At 42.0% G+C, this 16,673-nt stretch overlaps 7 protein-coding genes across 7 annotated transcripts; 4 read left to right on the forward strand and 3 right to left on the reverse strand.

Moving 5' to 3' along the window:
- Positions 1-164: 164 nt before the first annotated feature.
- Positions 165-1,033, reverse strand: LOC149408707 (histone H2A). The gene has a single exon (XM_089650485.1). It carries the CDS (start codon positions 933-935, stop codon positions 561-563), a length of 375 nt encoding a protein of 124 aa, XP_089506611.1. The 5' UTR covers positions 936-1,033; the 3' UTR covers positions 165-560.
- Positions 1,034-1,203: 170 nt separating this feature from the next.
- On the forward strand, positions 1,204-1,713 carry LOC149408708 (histone H2B-like). Its single transcript, XM_089650483.1, has one exon. It carries the CDS (start codon positions 1,224-1,226, stop codon positions 1,638-1,640), a length of 417 nt encoding a protein of 138 aa, XP_089506609.1. The 5' UTR covers positions 1,204-1,223; the 3' UTR covers positions 1,641-1,713.
- Positions 1,714-9,238: 7,525 nt separating this feature from the next.
- Positions 9,239-10,112, forward strand: LOC149408709 (uncharacterized). Its single transcript, XM_089650478.1, has one exon. It carries the CDS (start codon positions 9,307-9,309, stop codon positions 9,979-9,981), a length of 675 nt encoding a protein of 224 aa, XP_089506604.1. The 5' UTR covers positions 9,239-9,306; the 3' UTR covers positions 9,982-10,112.
- Positions 10,113-10,933: 821 nt separating this feature from the next.
- Positions 10,934-11,442, reverse strand: LOC149408710 (histone H4). Its single transcript, XM_089650491.1, has one exon. It carries the CDS (start codon positions 11,369-11,371, stop codon positions 11,060-11,062), a length of 312 nt encoding a protein of 103 aa, XP_089506617.1. The 5' UTR covers positions 11,372-11,442; the 3' UTR covers positions 10,934-11,059.
- Positions 11,443-11,968: 526 nt separating this feature from the next.
- On the forward strand, positions 11,969-12,496 carry LOC149408711 (histone H3). The gene has a single exon (XM_089650489.1). The coding sequence runs from the start codon at positions 11,983-11,985 to the stop codon at positions 12,391-12,393; it is 411 nt and encodes a 136-aa protein (XP_089506615.1). The 5' UTR covers positions 11,969-11,982; the 3' UTR covers positions 12,394-12,496.
- A 300-nt stretch (positions 12,497-12,796) lies between these two features.
- Positions 12,797-13,665, reverse strand: LOC149408712 (histone H2A). The gene has a single exon (XM_089650490.1). It carries the CDS (start codon positions 13,565-13,567, stop codon positions 13,193-13,195), a length of 375 nt encoding a protein of 124 aa, XP_089506616.1. The 5' UTR covers positions 13,568-13,665; the 3' UTR covers positions 12,797-13,192.
- A 170-nt stretch (positions 13,666-13,835) lies between these two features.
- LOC149408713 (histone H2B-like) lies at positions 13,836-14,345 on the forward strand. Its single transcript, XM_089650487.1, has one exon. The coding sequence runs from the start codon at positions 13,856-13,858 to the stop codon at positions 14,270-14,272; it is 417 nt and encodes a 138-aa protein (XP_089506613.1). The 5' UTR covers positions 13,836-13,855; the 3' UTR covers positions 14,273-14,345.
- The last annotated feature ends 2,328 nt before the right edge of the window (positions 14,346-16,673 follow it).

Here is a 16,673-nt window from a genome sequence, read left to right on the forward strand (position 1 = left end):
GTCGGACGCGTCACCCCCATCACTATTGTATTGATTTATCATCTATAATTTATCATTGTCTGTGGTCAGAAATGTCAAATTAAGGGTAAGTGCGTATTGTGAAATATATCTAAATGAATGAATAGTCATAAAACAGTCGAAAATATCATATAATACGACTAGACTCAATAAAATCATCATCGTAAAGGAGAAACAGCTTGTAAATCAAGCTAATTTTACTCCATTTGCCATTATCCATTAATCACAAATTGATTGACACGTTGCTTTAACCTCAAATTGAATGAGATTTAAAATGTCAACTTTTCGCCAATAATAATGCATGAATAGAATATATTTTGCACATACATAGATTTAAGACCATGAAGAATATAATTATTTACATATAGTGTAGGTATATAACGACTTTTGTAATTTTAAAATAGTGAGAAAAATTGGCGGCCCTGAGAAGGGCCTTTTTTAAATAATGAATCAAGTCATCTTGATGGTATGGTGTGGTGGTCGTGGACTTGAGGGACGTTCATTTTTTTTTCTGATGTTAGTATAGTTTGTCGCTGTCAAAATTACGCCTTCTTTTCTGTCTTCTTGGGCAGGAGAACAGCCTGAATGTTGGGCAGAACACCTCCCTGAGCAATGGTCACGCCGGAGAGCAGCTTGTTGAGCTCCTCGTCGTTTCGGATGGCCAACTGCAGATGGCGGGGGATGATCCTGGTCTTCTTGTTGTCCCTGGCGGCGTTGCCGGCCAGCTCGAGAACCTCGGCGGCCAGGTACTCCATGACGGCGGCCAGGTAGACGGGGGCACCGGCGCCCACCCTCTCGGCGTAGTTGCCCTTCCTCAGCAGGCGGTGGATACGTCCGACGGGGAACTGGAGTCCGGCGCGGTTAGAGCGGGACTTTGCCTTTCCCTTCACTTTGCCTCCTTTGCCGCGACCTGACATGATAGGGGTGCTGGGTGCTTGCGAACTGCTTCGATAGCGGAATAGCAGACTAGCGGTTAGGCGAGTCTGGCTGAATTTTTGCTTGTGGCTTTTTCGTTCACGGGACCGGTGTATTTACGTTCTCGGCGAGCTCGCTAACAATGGCCGCTCTCGGCTCCCCCCCGCTACGGGCGATGCTATAGCAGACGGGGCCGCACGGGTGCTAGCTAGCTAGCTCGAGGCGAAAGAGAGCCGCCCTAGTCGATCGCCGCCACAGCGTCGTGAAAGTAAAGTAAACTACTCAAAAAGATGGCATTTTTTCAAAGTCAAAATCGACGAGCAGCAAGCAAGATGCCACCCAAGACAAGCGGAAAAGCAGCCAAGAAGTCGGGCAAGGCCCAGAAGAACATCTCCAAGGGGGACAAGAAGAAGTCTAAGCGCAGGAGGAAGGAGAGCTACGCAATCTACATCTACAAAGTGCTGAAGCAGGTGCACCCCGACACCGGTATCTCCTCCAAGGCGATGAGCATCATGAACAGCTTCGTGAACGACATCTTCGAGCGCATCGCCGCCGAGGCCTCCCGCCTGGCCCACTACAACAAGAGGTCCACGATCACCAGCAGGGAGATCCAGACCGCCGTCAGGCTGCTCCTTCCCGGCGAGCTGGCCAAGCACGCCGTGTCCGAGGGCACCAAGGCCGTCACCAAGTACACCAGCTCCAAGTGAGGAGCCAACAGATGGACAGACTACCGACCAACTTGACCGACACGACACCCAGCAACACCGAGAACAAACAAACGACTCATCATCATCATCACCGTCGTCCGAGTCAAACAAAAGGCCCTTATTAGGGCCGCCAATATTTTCATTATTGTCATAAAGCAAAAGTCGATATAATACATACAATGTTTTACCTCCACATATAGCATTATCATAAATATACATTTTAACAGAACGTATATCATGTCAATCCAGAATAATAAACAAGCGAAATATATTATAATAAGCGGTAAGTTAATAGCGTTGAATGCGCGCACCCTAGTGGATCAATCAGGCTTCATAATGACGCAAAAATTCCTCTGATAAAGAAGCTAATTATCGCCGCACAAGCGGAGAAATTCTACGAGAACCCCACAATTGATTAATATCTAAAACAAACAAAAAAAATCAAGTCAAGTATCAATAAATGATAATTTCATATCACAATTACGTCAAAGTCATTAAACTAATAATATATTTAAAATAAAAACAATACAAATCATAATAAATTGTTTCATGAACTCTGAACATGAATATTATCCAAGTTCAAAACCAGTAAGTTTGTATTTCGACCTAGACGCGAACCACTAGCGAAGCGTAGATCCCCGAATGAAAGTGTAGATCCCTGTCTCTGGTGGCAAATCCGCGAACCAAACTCTGCGGCGGCAGTATTTGAATAGATAGATTTAAATTCATTCATTACACAATTTATTCACAGATATGAGATGAGAGAAGGAAATTAACAATTATATATCACCTTCATCTTATTCGGTAGAGGAAATTTATGTAATAAGTATAAAAGCTCTACACAGACTGCTGACCTCTAATGCCGATAAAGGAAAATGATATCGTACCAACAGACAGACAAAAAATGGTTTGAGGCCAGACTATACACTCTACACTTTTAACTAACTATAAGAATTTTATTATTGAACTTTTCGAAAGAAAGAAAGATGTACGATGGCTAAAGATGTATTTTTAAATATGTAATTTATATTATTTTTAATTAAATACTTGTGCGTGATCTAATAATAAATAACTTGATCGTTTTGACTGTGAGTGACCGGGTATTTCGTCAAAATGACAATTCAACACACCTCCAAAAAGTGATATGAGCGTCATGAAAAGTGATGAAACAAAAAATGGCTAAGTAGGTTACGTAGGTAACTATTAAACGTATTTTTTGTTTCATCACTTTTCATGACGCTATATCACTTTTTGGAGGTGTGTTGAATTGTCATTTTGATGAAATATCATGGAACCGGAACCGACAGGTTTTGATCATCATATTAATAATAATTCTCCGCTCGTAAATGAATTGAACAACGCTTGAAGCGATGATATTATTTTGTTATAACATTATCAGACGTCAATATTTTTAAACCGAGATGAATACGATATAATAGCACTCTGCAATAATTATTTATTAAATGATTTTTACTAATGATTAAATCACCTCCAGGATATATGTATATAAAATTTAATTCTCTTTCTTATTGCCAACAAGGCAATCTATTATAACAAATCACGTCTAGAAGTTTGCACTATATGAACCGGAACCGACAGGTTTTGATCATCATATTAATAATAATTCTCCGCTCGTAAATGAATTGAACAACGCTTGAAGCGATGATATTATTTTGTTATAACATTATCAGACGTCAATATTTTTAAACCGAGATGAATACGATATAATAGCACTCTGCAATAATTATTTATTAAATGATTTTTACTAATGATTAAATCACCTCCAGGATATATGTATATAAAATTTAATTCTCTTTCTTATTGCCAACAAGGCAATCTAATATAACAAATCACGTCTAGAAGTTTGCACTATATGAAACTATAGTGTACAATGAACGTGACGCTGCGTTAAAATGTACATATTGTACACCGATACACGTGCGTGTCGGTTGTTATTTAATGTGGTTTGTATTTATGTAAATGTGTAAAGGAGTATTGTTTTAGAATAGAGTTGTTTAATTGATATGACGTTAATTAAGAATTCGTCTGTGCTAGTTGTTCTTACATTTCTTGACTTTCAGAATAACAGGAGAGCGGGACTCCGGCTGGCTTCGGGCCCGTACAAGTTTCCCGGGACAGCAGAGAGCGAGCTGCTCGCACCCACCCCGAGAAAGCAGCGCATCACCGCTCACCTCGCACAGCACAGAAAATGCTCCGGTCGGAAGGAACCTGCAAACACAATAATATCATTAATAATTGGGGGTAAGGTAAGGTAAGGTAAGTAAAGTAAAGTAAAGTAAAGTAAAGTAAAGTAAAGTAAAGTAAAGTAAAGGAAAGGAAAGGAAAGGAAAGGAAAGGAAAGGAAAGGAAAGGAAAGGTTAGGAAAGGAAAGGAAAGGGAAGGGAAGGTAAGGGAAGGAAAGGAAAGGAAAGGAAAGGAAAGGAAAGGAAAGGAAAGGAAAGGAAAGGAAAGGAAAGGAAAGGAAAGGAAAGGAAAGGAAAGGAAAGGAAAGGAAAGGAAAGGAAAGGAAAGGAAAGGAAAGGAAAGGAAAGGAAAGGAAAGGAAAGGAAAGGAAAGGAAAGGAAAGGAAAGGAAAGGAAAGGAAAGGAAAGGAAAGGAAAGGAAAGGAAAGGAAAGGAAAGGAAAGGAAAGGAAAGGAAAGGAAAGGAAAGGAAAGGAAAGGAAAGGAAAGGAAAGGAAAGGAAAGGAAAGGAAAGGAAAGGAAAGGAAAGGAAAGGAAAGGAAAGGAAAGGAAAGGAAAGGAAAGGAAAGGAAAGGAAAGGAAAGGAAAGGAAAGGAAAGGAAAGGAAAGGAAAGGAAAGGAAAGGAAAGGAAAGGAAAGGAAAGGAAAGGAAAGGAAAGGAAAGGAAAGGAAAGGTAAGGTAAGGTAAGGGAAGGAAAGGAAAGGAAAGGAAAGGAAAGGAAAGGAAAGGAAAGGAAAGGAAAGGAAAGGAAAGGAAAGGAAAGGAAAGGAATGGGAAGGGAAGGAAAGGAATGGGAAGGGAAGGGAAGGGAAGGGAAGGGAAGGAGGAGGAGGAGGAGGAGGAGGAGGAGGAGGGGGGGGGAAGAAAGAGGTATTTAAAAAAAAATAGTACACAAAAAGGACTCCTCGCACCACACAAACAACGCTGGTAGGTTGGGTCGGATTAGCTTAGGTTAGGTCAGGAGAGGGAGTGGTGGAGTGAGAGGGGTGAGGGAGGAGGGGGGGGGTTAAAACAGGGGATTTAGAAAAAAAAATTCCACCCAAAAGGGACTCCTGGCACCACACAAACAACGCTGTTAGGTTGGGTTGGGTTGTATGTTAGGTTATAGATTAGGTTGGGTTAGTTTAGGTTGGGTTAGGTTAGTTTAGATTGGATTAGTTTAGGTTGGGTTAGGTTAGGTTGGGTTAGGTTGGATTAGGTTAGGTTGGGTTAAGTTAGGTTAGGTTGGGTTGGGTTAAGTTAGGTTGGGTTAGGTTAGGTTGGGTTAGGTTAGGTTGGGTTGGGTTAGGTTGGGTTAGGTTGGGTTGGGTTAGGTTGGGTTAGGTTGGGTTAGGTTAGGTTGGGTTAGGTTAGGTTGGGTTAGGTTGGGTTAGGTTAGGTTGGGTTAGGTTGGGTTAGGTTAGGTTAGGTTAGGTTGGGTTAGGTTAGGTTAGGTTAGGTTGGGTTAGGTTGGGTTAGGTTAGGTTAGGTTGGGTTGAGTTGGGTTAGGTTGGGTTAGGTTAGGTTGGGTTAGGTTGGGTTAAGTTAGGTTAGGTTGGGTTAAGTTAGGTTAGGTTGGGTTAGGTTGGGTTGGGTTAGGTTGGGTTAGGTTAGGTTATTCTTACTTTTCATTATTATCTAAGTCATACCAACTGTTGTCCCACCATTCTGTACATAGTCTCATTGGCTCCAGGTGGTTAGCAGCAGTTGGGACATTTACATAATTACACAAATGATACGGACGCCTTGTAATAACAATAATTCGATAATTTGTATAGCGCCCTTTTGTGAAAACAGAAAAACATGTCCAAACCTGGCCAGTCACCTCAGATAAACACACTGTAGTAGAAAAACACTGGACATTGATTTCACATTTGCTATTCTTTTAACATACATTACTGTTGAATATTGTATGGTTTATTAGAAGATTGGGGGCAAAAGTAGAATTGATATTTATTTTTAAAGGCTCGAGAGAATATAGGACTCTTTAGGACTGGTGAACTTTGATGAAATTAACTTAAAAAGCTTACAAATTCTTCTACTATACACCGCATTATGAAGTTCCACGATGTACACAACGTCTGAACATCCACGCGCCATTTTGTTTTTGTGATCGTTTTATATTCGTTTGTTTGCGATATAATATTATTATGACGACGATGATGACTATGACGGATGGGAGAAGACGATGGACGGCATGGGGACGAATGAACTACCCGATCCGGTGGATATCTACCCGAAAAGCGGGATTTATTCACGTCATGTCAAAACAAACAACTCGCATTATTGCCCGATATAAAATCAGATACGTAGATATTTCACGCACATCATATCAATTGATTAAAGTTTATCCACTGTAAAAACACTAATATCACAATGATCTCTGTCATGACAGAGGCTAGATCAAAAATATGATTTCAAACAAAACGGTAAAACAATAAACGACATTTGACGTAAGGAAAACGACTTTATGGCGCAGTGTTGCCATCGCAAATATATGTTCTTTCACCGGAGATTTTTGATTAAATAATTGCATCAAGTACTTACCGATAAACATTTATTATTTCACAACATTTTTTTTTTAATTCATCACTTTTTAATATTAATACTAGATCGGTGTGAGTCCATGCAGCGCCATGTCAGGAAAGAAACGTGCATACTTTTGGAATTAATTTGTTTACTATTTTTGTGTGAATATCGGTTACGCAAACTTTCATAGAACATACGTGAACATACTATCGAATTGTGGTTTTGCCTGCACAGAAATCTTCCTCCTGGCTTACGGAATGTGTATTACAAATATGTTATATTGAATACAAATATGAGACAGAATAATCATTATTTTTTATAAATCGTTATTTGATAATTAATATTTTTAAACGAGATTTGCCGATATTAATTAAAATTACATATTTGATAATTAATATTTTTAAACGAGATTTGCCGATATTAATTAAAATTACATTAATTAATTAATTAATTTTTAATCATTAAAAGTTATTTTGATTAATTGCCTTTTTTTATGATTATACTAACCCAAAAAGCCATGGACATAGGGGGGAGTATTCAAACAGAGGGGACTCTCTTTATTTTTACGTTTCTTTAACTTTTGTTTTTTTTTTTCTACCAATTTCTTCTTTCTATGGTTTAGACAGTTGTCAATCTTTTTGTTTGTGTTCATCTCGTAACTCTCGTGATCGCTGTTTGATAATAATGTAAATAAACTTTAATCAATCGATTTGATGCCAGTTATACGGATCTGATGTGTTGTGTGTGTTGTGTGTGTTGTGTGTGTGTGTGCGCGTGTGCGCGGGTGTGATGTTTGTTAAATAATCATTAAATAATAATCTCAGTGTTATCTTCGCGCGCGCGAAACGATATGGCGCGTGGAGGTCCGGACCTCCGCTTTCTTTTCATTTCCTCGTATCGTTTCACCTCTTTTCCTCGCCGCTTTTCACCGTCGCCTCCGCGCTCTCTCACCGGACCCCCGAACACCTGAACGGCCGCCCTCTCTGGGGTCGGTCACGCCGGGCGGCCATCATTTTTCATGAACAATGCATCGTGATTGACTTCCGTTTCCGTTTCCGTTTCCAAGTGTCAAGTTCAGTGGGTGGATCGATCAAACGTGCAACTATCTGATGATGCGTGAATAATTATCGACATATATTCCGTTGATATTTTCATTTATTCCATAATTAAATTTAAATCATAAATTTTCCAACATTTAACTTAATTAAAAGTAATAAGTTTTCTTTCGCACACCCACAGCTTCTTTCCACGTGTTTTTTTTTTCTTCTTTTTTTTCAGATTAAATGTAGTGGCAATTTAGTAAATTTAGTAAAAAGGAGAAAAAAAAAACAAAAAGTCAATTGACGATAACGTCAAATTTTATTTGTATTTGTTCTAAATGCAGCTGACAAATTTTCAAATAATTTGCAAACACATCCGATGACTTTTGATTTACTTAATTTTACAGAGTTCCTAAACATGATTTTTTTATTGACTCTAACATAATTATATTTGATTATCTTTAGATTCTTTACAGTTATTTTTATTATTATATTGGTGTTTGTTGAACAAGAGCTTAAAAACTATACTGCGGCTGTAGGCAGGCTATTATTCCTTCCGGAGGACTATATTGGGTCTTTTATATTTAAATTTATCGTTTTCGCTATATTTTGAAAGGGAATTTATTGTAGGATTAGTATGGCTGGGAAGGCCGGCATAAAACTTGGTTGCTTGGGAAACAATTAAGTCCTTTATCAACGGAATGTTGGTGTCATTATGGATAGAAGAAATTCTAATCCATTTAGGTGCGTTTAAAGCAAGTCTAATGGCTTTATTTTGAAAGAGTTGAATCTTTTGTATGAGACTTGGAGCGGCGTGCCCCCAAATGGGGCATCCGTACGTGAAATCTGGTCTTATTGTTGTTTTATAAAGAAGTAATTTATTATCCGACTTTTCTTTCCCATCATTGGATAAAGTGATGCTAGACATTTATTTGCTGCTGTTATTTTTCCAGTTATATGTCATCCGATGATGTTCTGATTAAATATCTTATATTAGTTATGGTTTTTGTTTCTTTGCCTGTCTGTAGTTTTTGTTTTTGGTTTTTTTTTTTTTTTTTTTTTTTCCCACTTTCGTTATTCATCATCATCATCAACATAATTCTTTTTTTTTTAATTAGTTTTTTTTTTAAGCACATAAACAATCGCAAACATTAATAGTTTAACCAGGTTATTATTTTCATGTCTTCGAGGGCTCGTATCTCACGCCGCGCCGCGCCGCCCCCGGCTGTCCTGTAAGAAATCAGATATAATAGCATCATCAGTAGGGCTCGTTTAATTTTTTAAAATTAATTTCGTATAACATTATTAATTTATTTCGCATTATTATCACGCCTAGGTCGGTTTGGCGTACACATAATATTATACAGGCCCGAGCACCGCGAGCCCGATGTATGCTGTGGGCCGGCACGCCGTTCTACGGCGGGGCGGCTCGGGAGCCCTGTCGGCGCTCGCGGGGCCCCCCGACGGCGGGAATGCTGCGGGACCCCCCGGCCGGAGTCCCGCCCTCGCCCACGCCGCCCTCCCGACCCGCCGACTCGAGGGTCTCCCGAGCTGCGGTCTCTTTTGTGGCACTCCGAGTCGCCGCCCTCGCGCATTTCCTCATCCGGAGCCTCACTGCGCCTAGCGCCGCTCCCGGGGAGCGCAGATTCCCCGCCCTCCGCGGGCCCACATCTCTGTCCTACGCCCGCCCGCGCCCTACCGTTAAGGAAAATTTATCCTCGCCGATAAAATCCTATTTTACTCCGAGGACCTAAGCATAAATGATACACGTTTTCATCATCACAATCGACAAGCGAGCTCTCTGCGCCGGCGGCACGGTAGGGACGCCATTCGAATTCCGAAAATTTCCTTTTTTTTGAGGATATATTCAGCATCAGCAAGCAAGCCGAACAGCACCACCAGCACCAATCTACAATGGCAGATACAGCACTAGCAGCGACGGCGGCGTCTCCCGTTCCGGCCACTCCCGCCAAGAAGGCAAAGGCATCCGCCGCGGCGGCCAAGAAGCCCAAGGCGAAGCCCTCTCACCCGAAGACGTCCGAGATGGTCAACAACGCCATCAAGGAGCTGAAGGAGCGCGGCGGCTCGTCCCTGCAGGCCATCAAGAAGTACATCACCGCCAACTACAAGGTCGACGCCGATAAGCTTGCCCCCTTCATCAAGAAGTACCTGAAGGGAGCCGTCGAGTCCGGCGCCCTGGTCCAGACCAAGGGCAAGGGAGCGTCCGGCTCCTTCAAGCTGGAGGCGAAGGCCAAGGGTTCCGCCGGTGGCGCCAAGAAACCGGCCGCCGCCGCGCCCAAGAAGCGCACCTCTGCCGTCTCCGCCGCCAAGAAGCCCAGGAAGGCGGCCGCCGCGCCCGCCAAGGCGAAGAAGGCCGTCGCCCCCGCCAAGGCGAAGAAGGCTCCCGCCGGCTCGCCGGCCAAGAAGGCCGCCGCCGCCAAGAAGCCTGCCGCGAAGCCAAAGAGCCCCACGAAGGCGAAGAAGTCGGCCAAGCCCCCGACCAAGAAGCCCAAAGCGCCCAAGCCGAAGAAGGCTGCCGCAGCTCCCAAGGGCAAGCCCGCAGCGAAGAAGGCCGCACCCAAGAAGTAGGACTTCCACATGACTTCACGTGTGTGTATAGTTATATATTGTCATTATATAATATATCTATCACCACCGCGGATATATCAGCTGGCGGAAAGCGAGCACCCGAGTCGCGGTGCCAAGTTGTTGACGATAAAAAGCCCTTTTCAGGGCTACCAATGATTTCATAAATGCATAATACAAAAATATTCGATGAGATTAGAGAGAGTATCGCAAGAGGTATAATAGTAAAATGCGTCAATTATTATTCATTCCACCGAATTTCATATTATTTATTATTATTATTATCATAACCATTCATTCGCATAACTTATATAATGGCAATAAAGCACGGGTAAGGGTTTTTCCGGAAGCGCCATAGAGAAGCGCATAATAATAGTAAGTCATAGAGTAATTATGTCATAAAGGCTTACGAATTTTTTCACAGAATGACAACATCAATGAAAAGGACGCAGCCCAAAAATGAAATTCTCACAGTCCACACAGTATGAAGGTGAATTTTTAGTAAAAAGTATGAAACTTTTAAATTTATTGTCCTTCCCTGCTGTACAATGAAATCGTGCGTTTTTGTGGGTTATTTTTTTTTTTCCTTTCCTACCAAAAGACAGAAGACCTCCGACTCGATATGTAGCCAGCTAACATTTTTTTAATCCTCATGCCAGGGGCGTGTGACGCCGTTCTGTTTACATAGAGAATATCAACTTTAAATTAAAAACTATTAAATTTTCCTGCTCCGGCGCGGTTATTTTTATGTTTTTTCCTAGATTCTTATTTGCCGTGAAGTGGGAATCGTTTAAAATTTCTGAATTTAACTCTACTTTTTATTTTTACAAATAAAACGGCGTTCCTTGCGCCTCGAAATAATTCTTACCTCGCGTGACTAATCATATTATATTATACTTTGCGGGCAGTCGGTCGGTCCGAGAATTGTGTAAGATGCATTAAACGGCTTGAACATAGTGGTGGCCCTGAGAAGGGCCGTTTTTTTTTTAAGTTTTATCACACTGCCAAGTAGTGTGTTGTCGTAAATAAACAATCGGGTGGATGTGACGGTGACGGTGATGGTGTGGTGGTCGCGCGCAGCCTAGCCGCCGAAGCCGTACAGGGTGCGACCCTGGCGCTTCAGGGCGTACACGACGTCCATGGCGGTGACGGTCTTCCTCTTGGCGTGCTCGGTGTAGGTGACAGCATCCCTGATCACGTTCTCCAGGAACACCTTCAGCACGCCGCGAGTCTCCTCGTAGATCAGGCCGGAGATACGCTTGACGCCTCCCCTGCGAGCCAGACGGCGGATGGCCGGCTTCGTGATGCCCTGGATGTTATCGCGAAGCACCTTCCTGTGACGCTTGGCTCCACCCTTTCCGAGGCCTTTTCCTCCCTTTCCGCGACCGGTCATGGTGTTTTTTGGTTTGTTTTCGGTTGAGACGAACGCGAAGGCAACCGCTCAGTAAGGCGGGTGAAGAACGATTTTTTGAGTTTCCGGATTTCCCCTTCATTATATACTCGACGATGGCCCCCCACTCGCGTAGCCTGACTGACTGCAGGGTTGCCAATTCGTGGTGAATTCCCAAAATTGCGGAGAATTCTTATGAATTGTAAATTTAATGAGAAAAGTTAAAGTGCGGAGATCCCATTAAAAGTGTTTTTTTTTTGATTTTCCGACAATATTGCCAATTATTAAAAGTACTATAATTTCGTTTTCTTTCGCAGGATATATTATATTATAAATGTACTATAAATACTTATTTTTACGAATTATATACGCATATTAATATAGGTACATAAAAAAAAAAAAAAAAAAAACAAAAAAAAAATTATACACATAATTGTGATTTTGAATTTTCCGCTGTGGGTATTTTAGAACATACGCATTGGCAACCCTGATTTACTCACTCCCCAAGACCCGGCGGGCGACCAATGGCATCGCACCGTCGTACTCTCACGGTTCTTTCCTATAAATAGGGTGACGAGATCTTTTTTGGGTCATTGTAATATTTCAAACAGAACATGGCTCGTACAAAGCAGACCGCCCGCAAGTCTACCGGAGGCAAGGCCCCCAGGAAGCAGCTGGCCACGAAGGCGGCGAGGAAGAGCGCGCCCGCCACCGGAGGAGTGAAGAAGCCCCATCGCTACAGGCCCGGCACGGTCGCCCTTCGCGAGATCCGCCGCTACCAGAAGAGCACGGAGCTGCTGATCCGCAAGCTGCCCTTCCAGCGGCTGGTGCGCGAGATCGCCCAGGACTTCAAGACCGACCTGCGCTTCCAGAGCTCAGCCGTGATGGCCCTGCAGGAGGCGAGCGAGGCCTACCTGGTCGGCCTCTTCGAGGACACCAACCTTTGCGCGATCCACGCCAAGCGCGTCACCATCATGCCCAAGGATATCCAGCTGGCGAGACGCATCCGCGGAGAGCGTGCTTAAGCCGCGAGCACGCAACCAACCGACCGACCATCTAATCAAATCAATCGGATCGAAGCGAGACAACAAACAAACAACAGCTCACCATTCCAATTTCGACCCAAAATGGCCCTTATCAGGGCCGCCAAATGTTCATCCGATTGCAAATTACTCTTTCGAAAATACGAAAACCCCACACCCACCCCATATCAATAATTTATTCATGTTTTTTTAAACTTTTTAATCACTTTCTTTGCGAAAGTGTCGGACGCGTCACCCCCATCACTATTGTATTGATTTATCATCTATAATTTATCATTGTCTGTGGTCAGAAATGTCAAATTAAGGGTAAGTGCGTATTGTGAAATATATCTAAATGAATGAATAGTCATAAAACAGTCGAAAATATCATATAATACGACTAGACTCAATAAAATCATCATCGTAAAGGAGAAACAGCTTGTAAATCAAGCTAATTTTACTCCATTTGCCATTATCCATTAATCACAAATTGATTGACACGTTGCTTTAACCTCAAATTGAATGAGATTTAAAATGTCAACTTTTCGCCAATAATAATGCATGAATAGAATATATTTTGCACATACATAGATTTAAGACCATGAAGAATATAATTATTTACATATAGTGTAGGTATATAACGACTTTTGTAATTTTAAAATAGTGAGAAAAATTGGCGGCCCTGAGAAGGGCCTTTTTTAAATAATGAATCAAGTCATCTTGATGGTATGGTGTGGTGGTCGTGGACTTGAGGGACGTTCATTTTTTTTTCTGATGTTAGTATAGTTTGTCGCTGTCAAAATTACGCCTTCTTTTCTGTCTTCTTGGGCAGGAGAACAGCCTGAATGTTGGGCAGAACACCTCCCTGAGCAATGGTCACGCCGGAGAGCAGCTTGTTGAGCTCCTCGTCGTTTCGGATGGCCAACTGCAGATGGCGGGGGATGATCCTGGTCTTCTTGTTGTCCCTGGCGGCGTTGCCGGCCAGCTCGAGAACCTCGGCGGCCAGGTACTCCATGACGGCGGCCAGGTAGACGGGGGCACCGGCGCCCACCCTCTCGGCGTAGTTGCCCTTCCTCAGCAGGCGGTGGATACGTCCGACGGGGAACTGGAGTCCGGCGCGGTTAGAGCGGGACTTTGCCTTTCCCTTCACTTTGCCTCCTTTGCCGCGACCTGACATGATAGGGGTGCTGGGTGCTTGCGAACTGCTTCGATAGCGGAATAGCAGACTAGCGGTTAGGCGAGTCTGGCTGAATTTTTGCTTGTGGCTTTTTCGTTCACGGGACCGGTGTATTTACGTTCTCGGCGAGCTCGCTAACAATGGCCGCTCTCGGCTCCCCCCCGCTACGGGCGATGCTATAGCAGACGGGGCCGCACGGGTGCTAGCTAGCTAGCTCGAGGCGAAAGAGAGCCGCCCTAGTCGATCGCCGCCACAGCGTCGTGAAAGTAAAGTAAACTACTCAAAAAGATGGCATTTTTTCAAAGTCAAAATCGACGAGCAGCAAGCAAGATGCCACCCAAGACAAGCGGAAAAGCAGCCAAGAAGTCGGGCAAGGCCCAGAAGAACATCTCCAAGGGGGACAAGAAGAAGTCTAAGCGCAGGAGGAAGGAGAGCTACGCAATCTACATCTACAAAGTGCTGAAGCAGGTGCACCCCGACACCGGTATCTCCTCCAAGGCGATGAGCATCATGAACAGCTTCGTGAACGACATCTTCGAGCGCATCGCCGCCGAGGCCTCCCGCCTGGCCCACTACAACAAGAGGTCCACGATCACCAGCAGGGAGATCCAGACCGCCGTCAGGCTGCTCCTTCCCGGCGAGCTGGCCAAGCACGCCGTGTCCGAGGGCACCAAGGCCGTCACCAAGTACACCAGCTCCAAGTGAGGAGCCAACAGATGGACAGACTACCGACCAACTTGACCGACACGACACCCAGCAACACCGAGAACAAACAAACGACTCATCATCATCATCACCGTCGTCCGAGTCAAACAAAAGGCCCTTATTAGGGCCGCCAATATTTTCATTATTGTCATAAAGCAAAAGTCGATATAATACATACAATGTTTTACCTCCACATATAGCATTATCATAAATATACATTTTAACAGAACGTATATCATGTCAATCCAGAATAATAAACAAGCGAAATATATTATAATAAGCGGTAAGTTAATAGCGTTGAATGCGCGCACCCTAGTGGATCAATCAGGCTTCATAATGACGCAAAAATTCCTCTGATAAAGAAGCTAATTATCGCCGCACAAGCGGAGAAATTCTACGAGAACCCCACAATTGATTAATATCTAAAACAAACAAAAAAAATCAAGTCAAGTATCAATAAATGATAATTTCATATCACAATTACGTCAAAGTCATTAAACTAATAATATATTTAAAATAAAAACAATACAAATCATAATAAATTGTTTCATGAACTCTGAACATGAATATTATCCAAGTTCAAAACCAGTAAGTTTGTATTTCGACCTAGACGCGAACCACTAGCGAAGCGTAGATCCCCGAATGAAAGTGTAGATCCCTGTCTCTGGTGGCAAATCCGCGAACCAAACTCTGCGGCGGCAGTATTTGAATAGATAGATTTAAATTCATTCATTACACAATTTATTCACAGATATGAGATGAGAGAAGGAAATTAACAATTATATATCACCTTCATCTTATTCGGTAGAGGAAATTTATGTAATAAGTATAAAAGCTCTACACAGACTGCTGACCTCTAATGCCGATAAAGGAAAATGATATCGTACCAACAGACAGACAAAAAATGGTTTGAGGCCAGACTATACACTCTACACTTTTAACTAACTATAAGAATTTTATTATTGAACTTTTCGAAAGAAAGAAAGATGTACGATGGCTAAAGATGTATTTTTAAATATGTAATTTATATTATTTTTAATTAAATACTTGTGCGTGATCTAATAATAAATAACTTGATCGTTTTGACTGTGAGTGACCGGGTATTTCGTCAAAATGACAATTCAACACACCTCCAAAAAGTGATATGAAGTCATGAAAAGTGATGAAACAAAAACTAGGCTAAGTAGGTTACGTAGGTAACTATTAAACGTATTTTTTGTTTCATCACTTTTCATGACGCTATATCACTTTTTGGAGGTGTGTTGAATTGTCATTTTGATGAAATATCATGGAACCGGAACCGACAGGTTTTGATCATCATATTAATAATAATTCTCCGCTCGTAAATGAATTGAACAACGCTTGAAGCGATGATATTATTTTGTTATAACATTATCAGACGTCAATATTTTTAAACCGAGATGAATACGATATAATAGCACTCTGCAATAATTATTTATTAAATGATTTTTACTAATGATTAAATCACCTCCAGGATATATGTATATAAAATTTAATTCTCTTTCTTATTGCCAACAAGGCAATCTATTATAACAAATCACGTCTAGAAGTTTGCACTATATGAACCGGAACCGACAGGTTTTGATCATCATATTAATAATAATTCTCCGCTCGTAAATGAATTGAACAACGCTTGAAGCGATGATATTATTTTGTTATAACATTATCAGACGTCAATATTTTTAAACCGAGATGAATACGATATAATAGCACTCTGCAATAATTATTTATTAAATGATTTTTACTAATGATTAAATCACCTCCAGGATATATGTATATAAAATTTAATTCTCTTTCTTATTGCCAACAAGGCAATCTAATATAACAAATCACGTCTAGAAGTTTGCACTATATGAAACTATAGTGTACAATGAACGTGACGCTGCGTTAAAATGTACATATTGTACACCGATACACGTGCGTGTCGGTTGTTATTTAATGTGGTTTGTATTTATGTAAATGTGTAAAGGAGTATTGTTTTAGAATAGAGTTGTTTAATTGATATGACGTTAATTAAGAATTCGTCTGTGCTAGTTGTTCTTACATTTCTTGACTTTCAGAATAACAGGAGAGCGGGACTCCGGCTGGCTTCGGGCCCGTACAAGTTTCCCGGGACAGCAGAGAGCGAGCTGCTCGCACCCACCCCGAGAAAGCAGCGCATCACCGCTCACCTCGCACAGCACAGAAAATGCTCCGGTCGGAAGGAACCTGCAAACACAATAATATCATTAATAATTGGGGGTAAGGTAAGGTAAGGTAAGTAAAGTAAAGTAAAGTAAAGTAAAGTAAAGTAAAGTAAAGTAAAGTAAAGGAAAGGAAAGGAAAGGAAAGGAAAGGAAAGGAAAGGAAAGGAAAGGTTAGGAAAGGAAAGGAAAGGGAA

Source organism: Hesperophylax consimilis, unplaced genomic scaffold (genome assembly GCF_061612785.1).
Source record: "Hesperophylax consimilis isolate HC1 unplaced genomic scaffold, BYU_Hcon_1.0 scaffold_105, whole genome shotgun sequence".
NCBI lineage: Eukaryota > Metazoa > Arthropoda > Insecta > Trichoptera > Limnephilidae > Hesperophylax > Hesperophylax consimilis.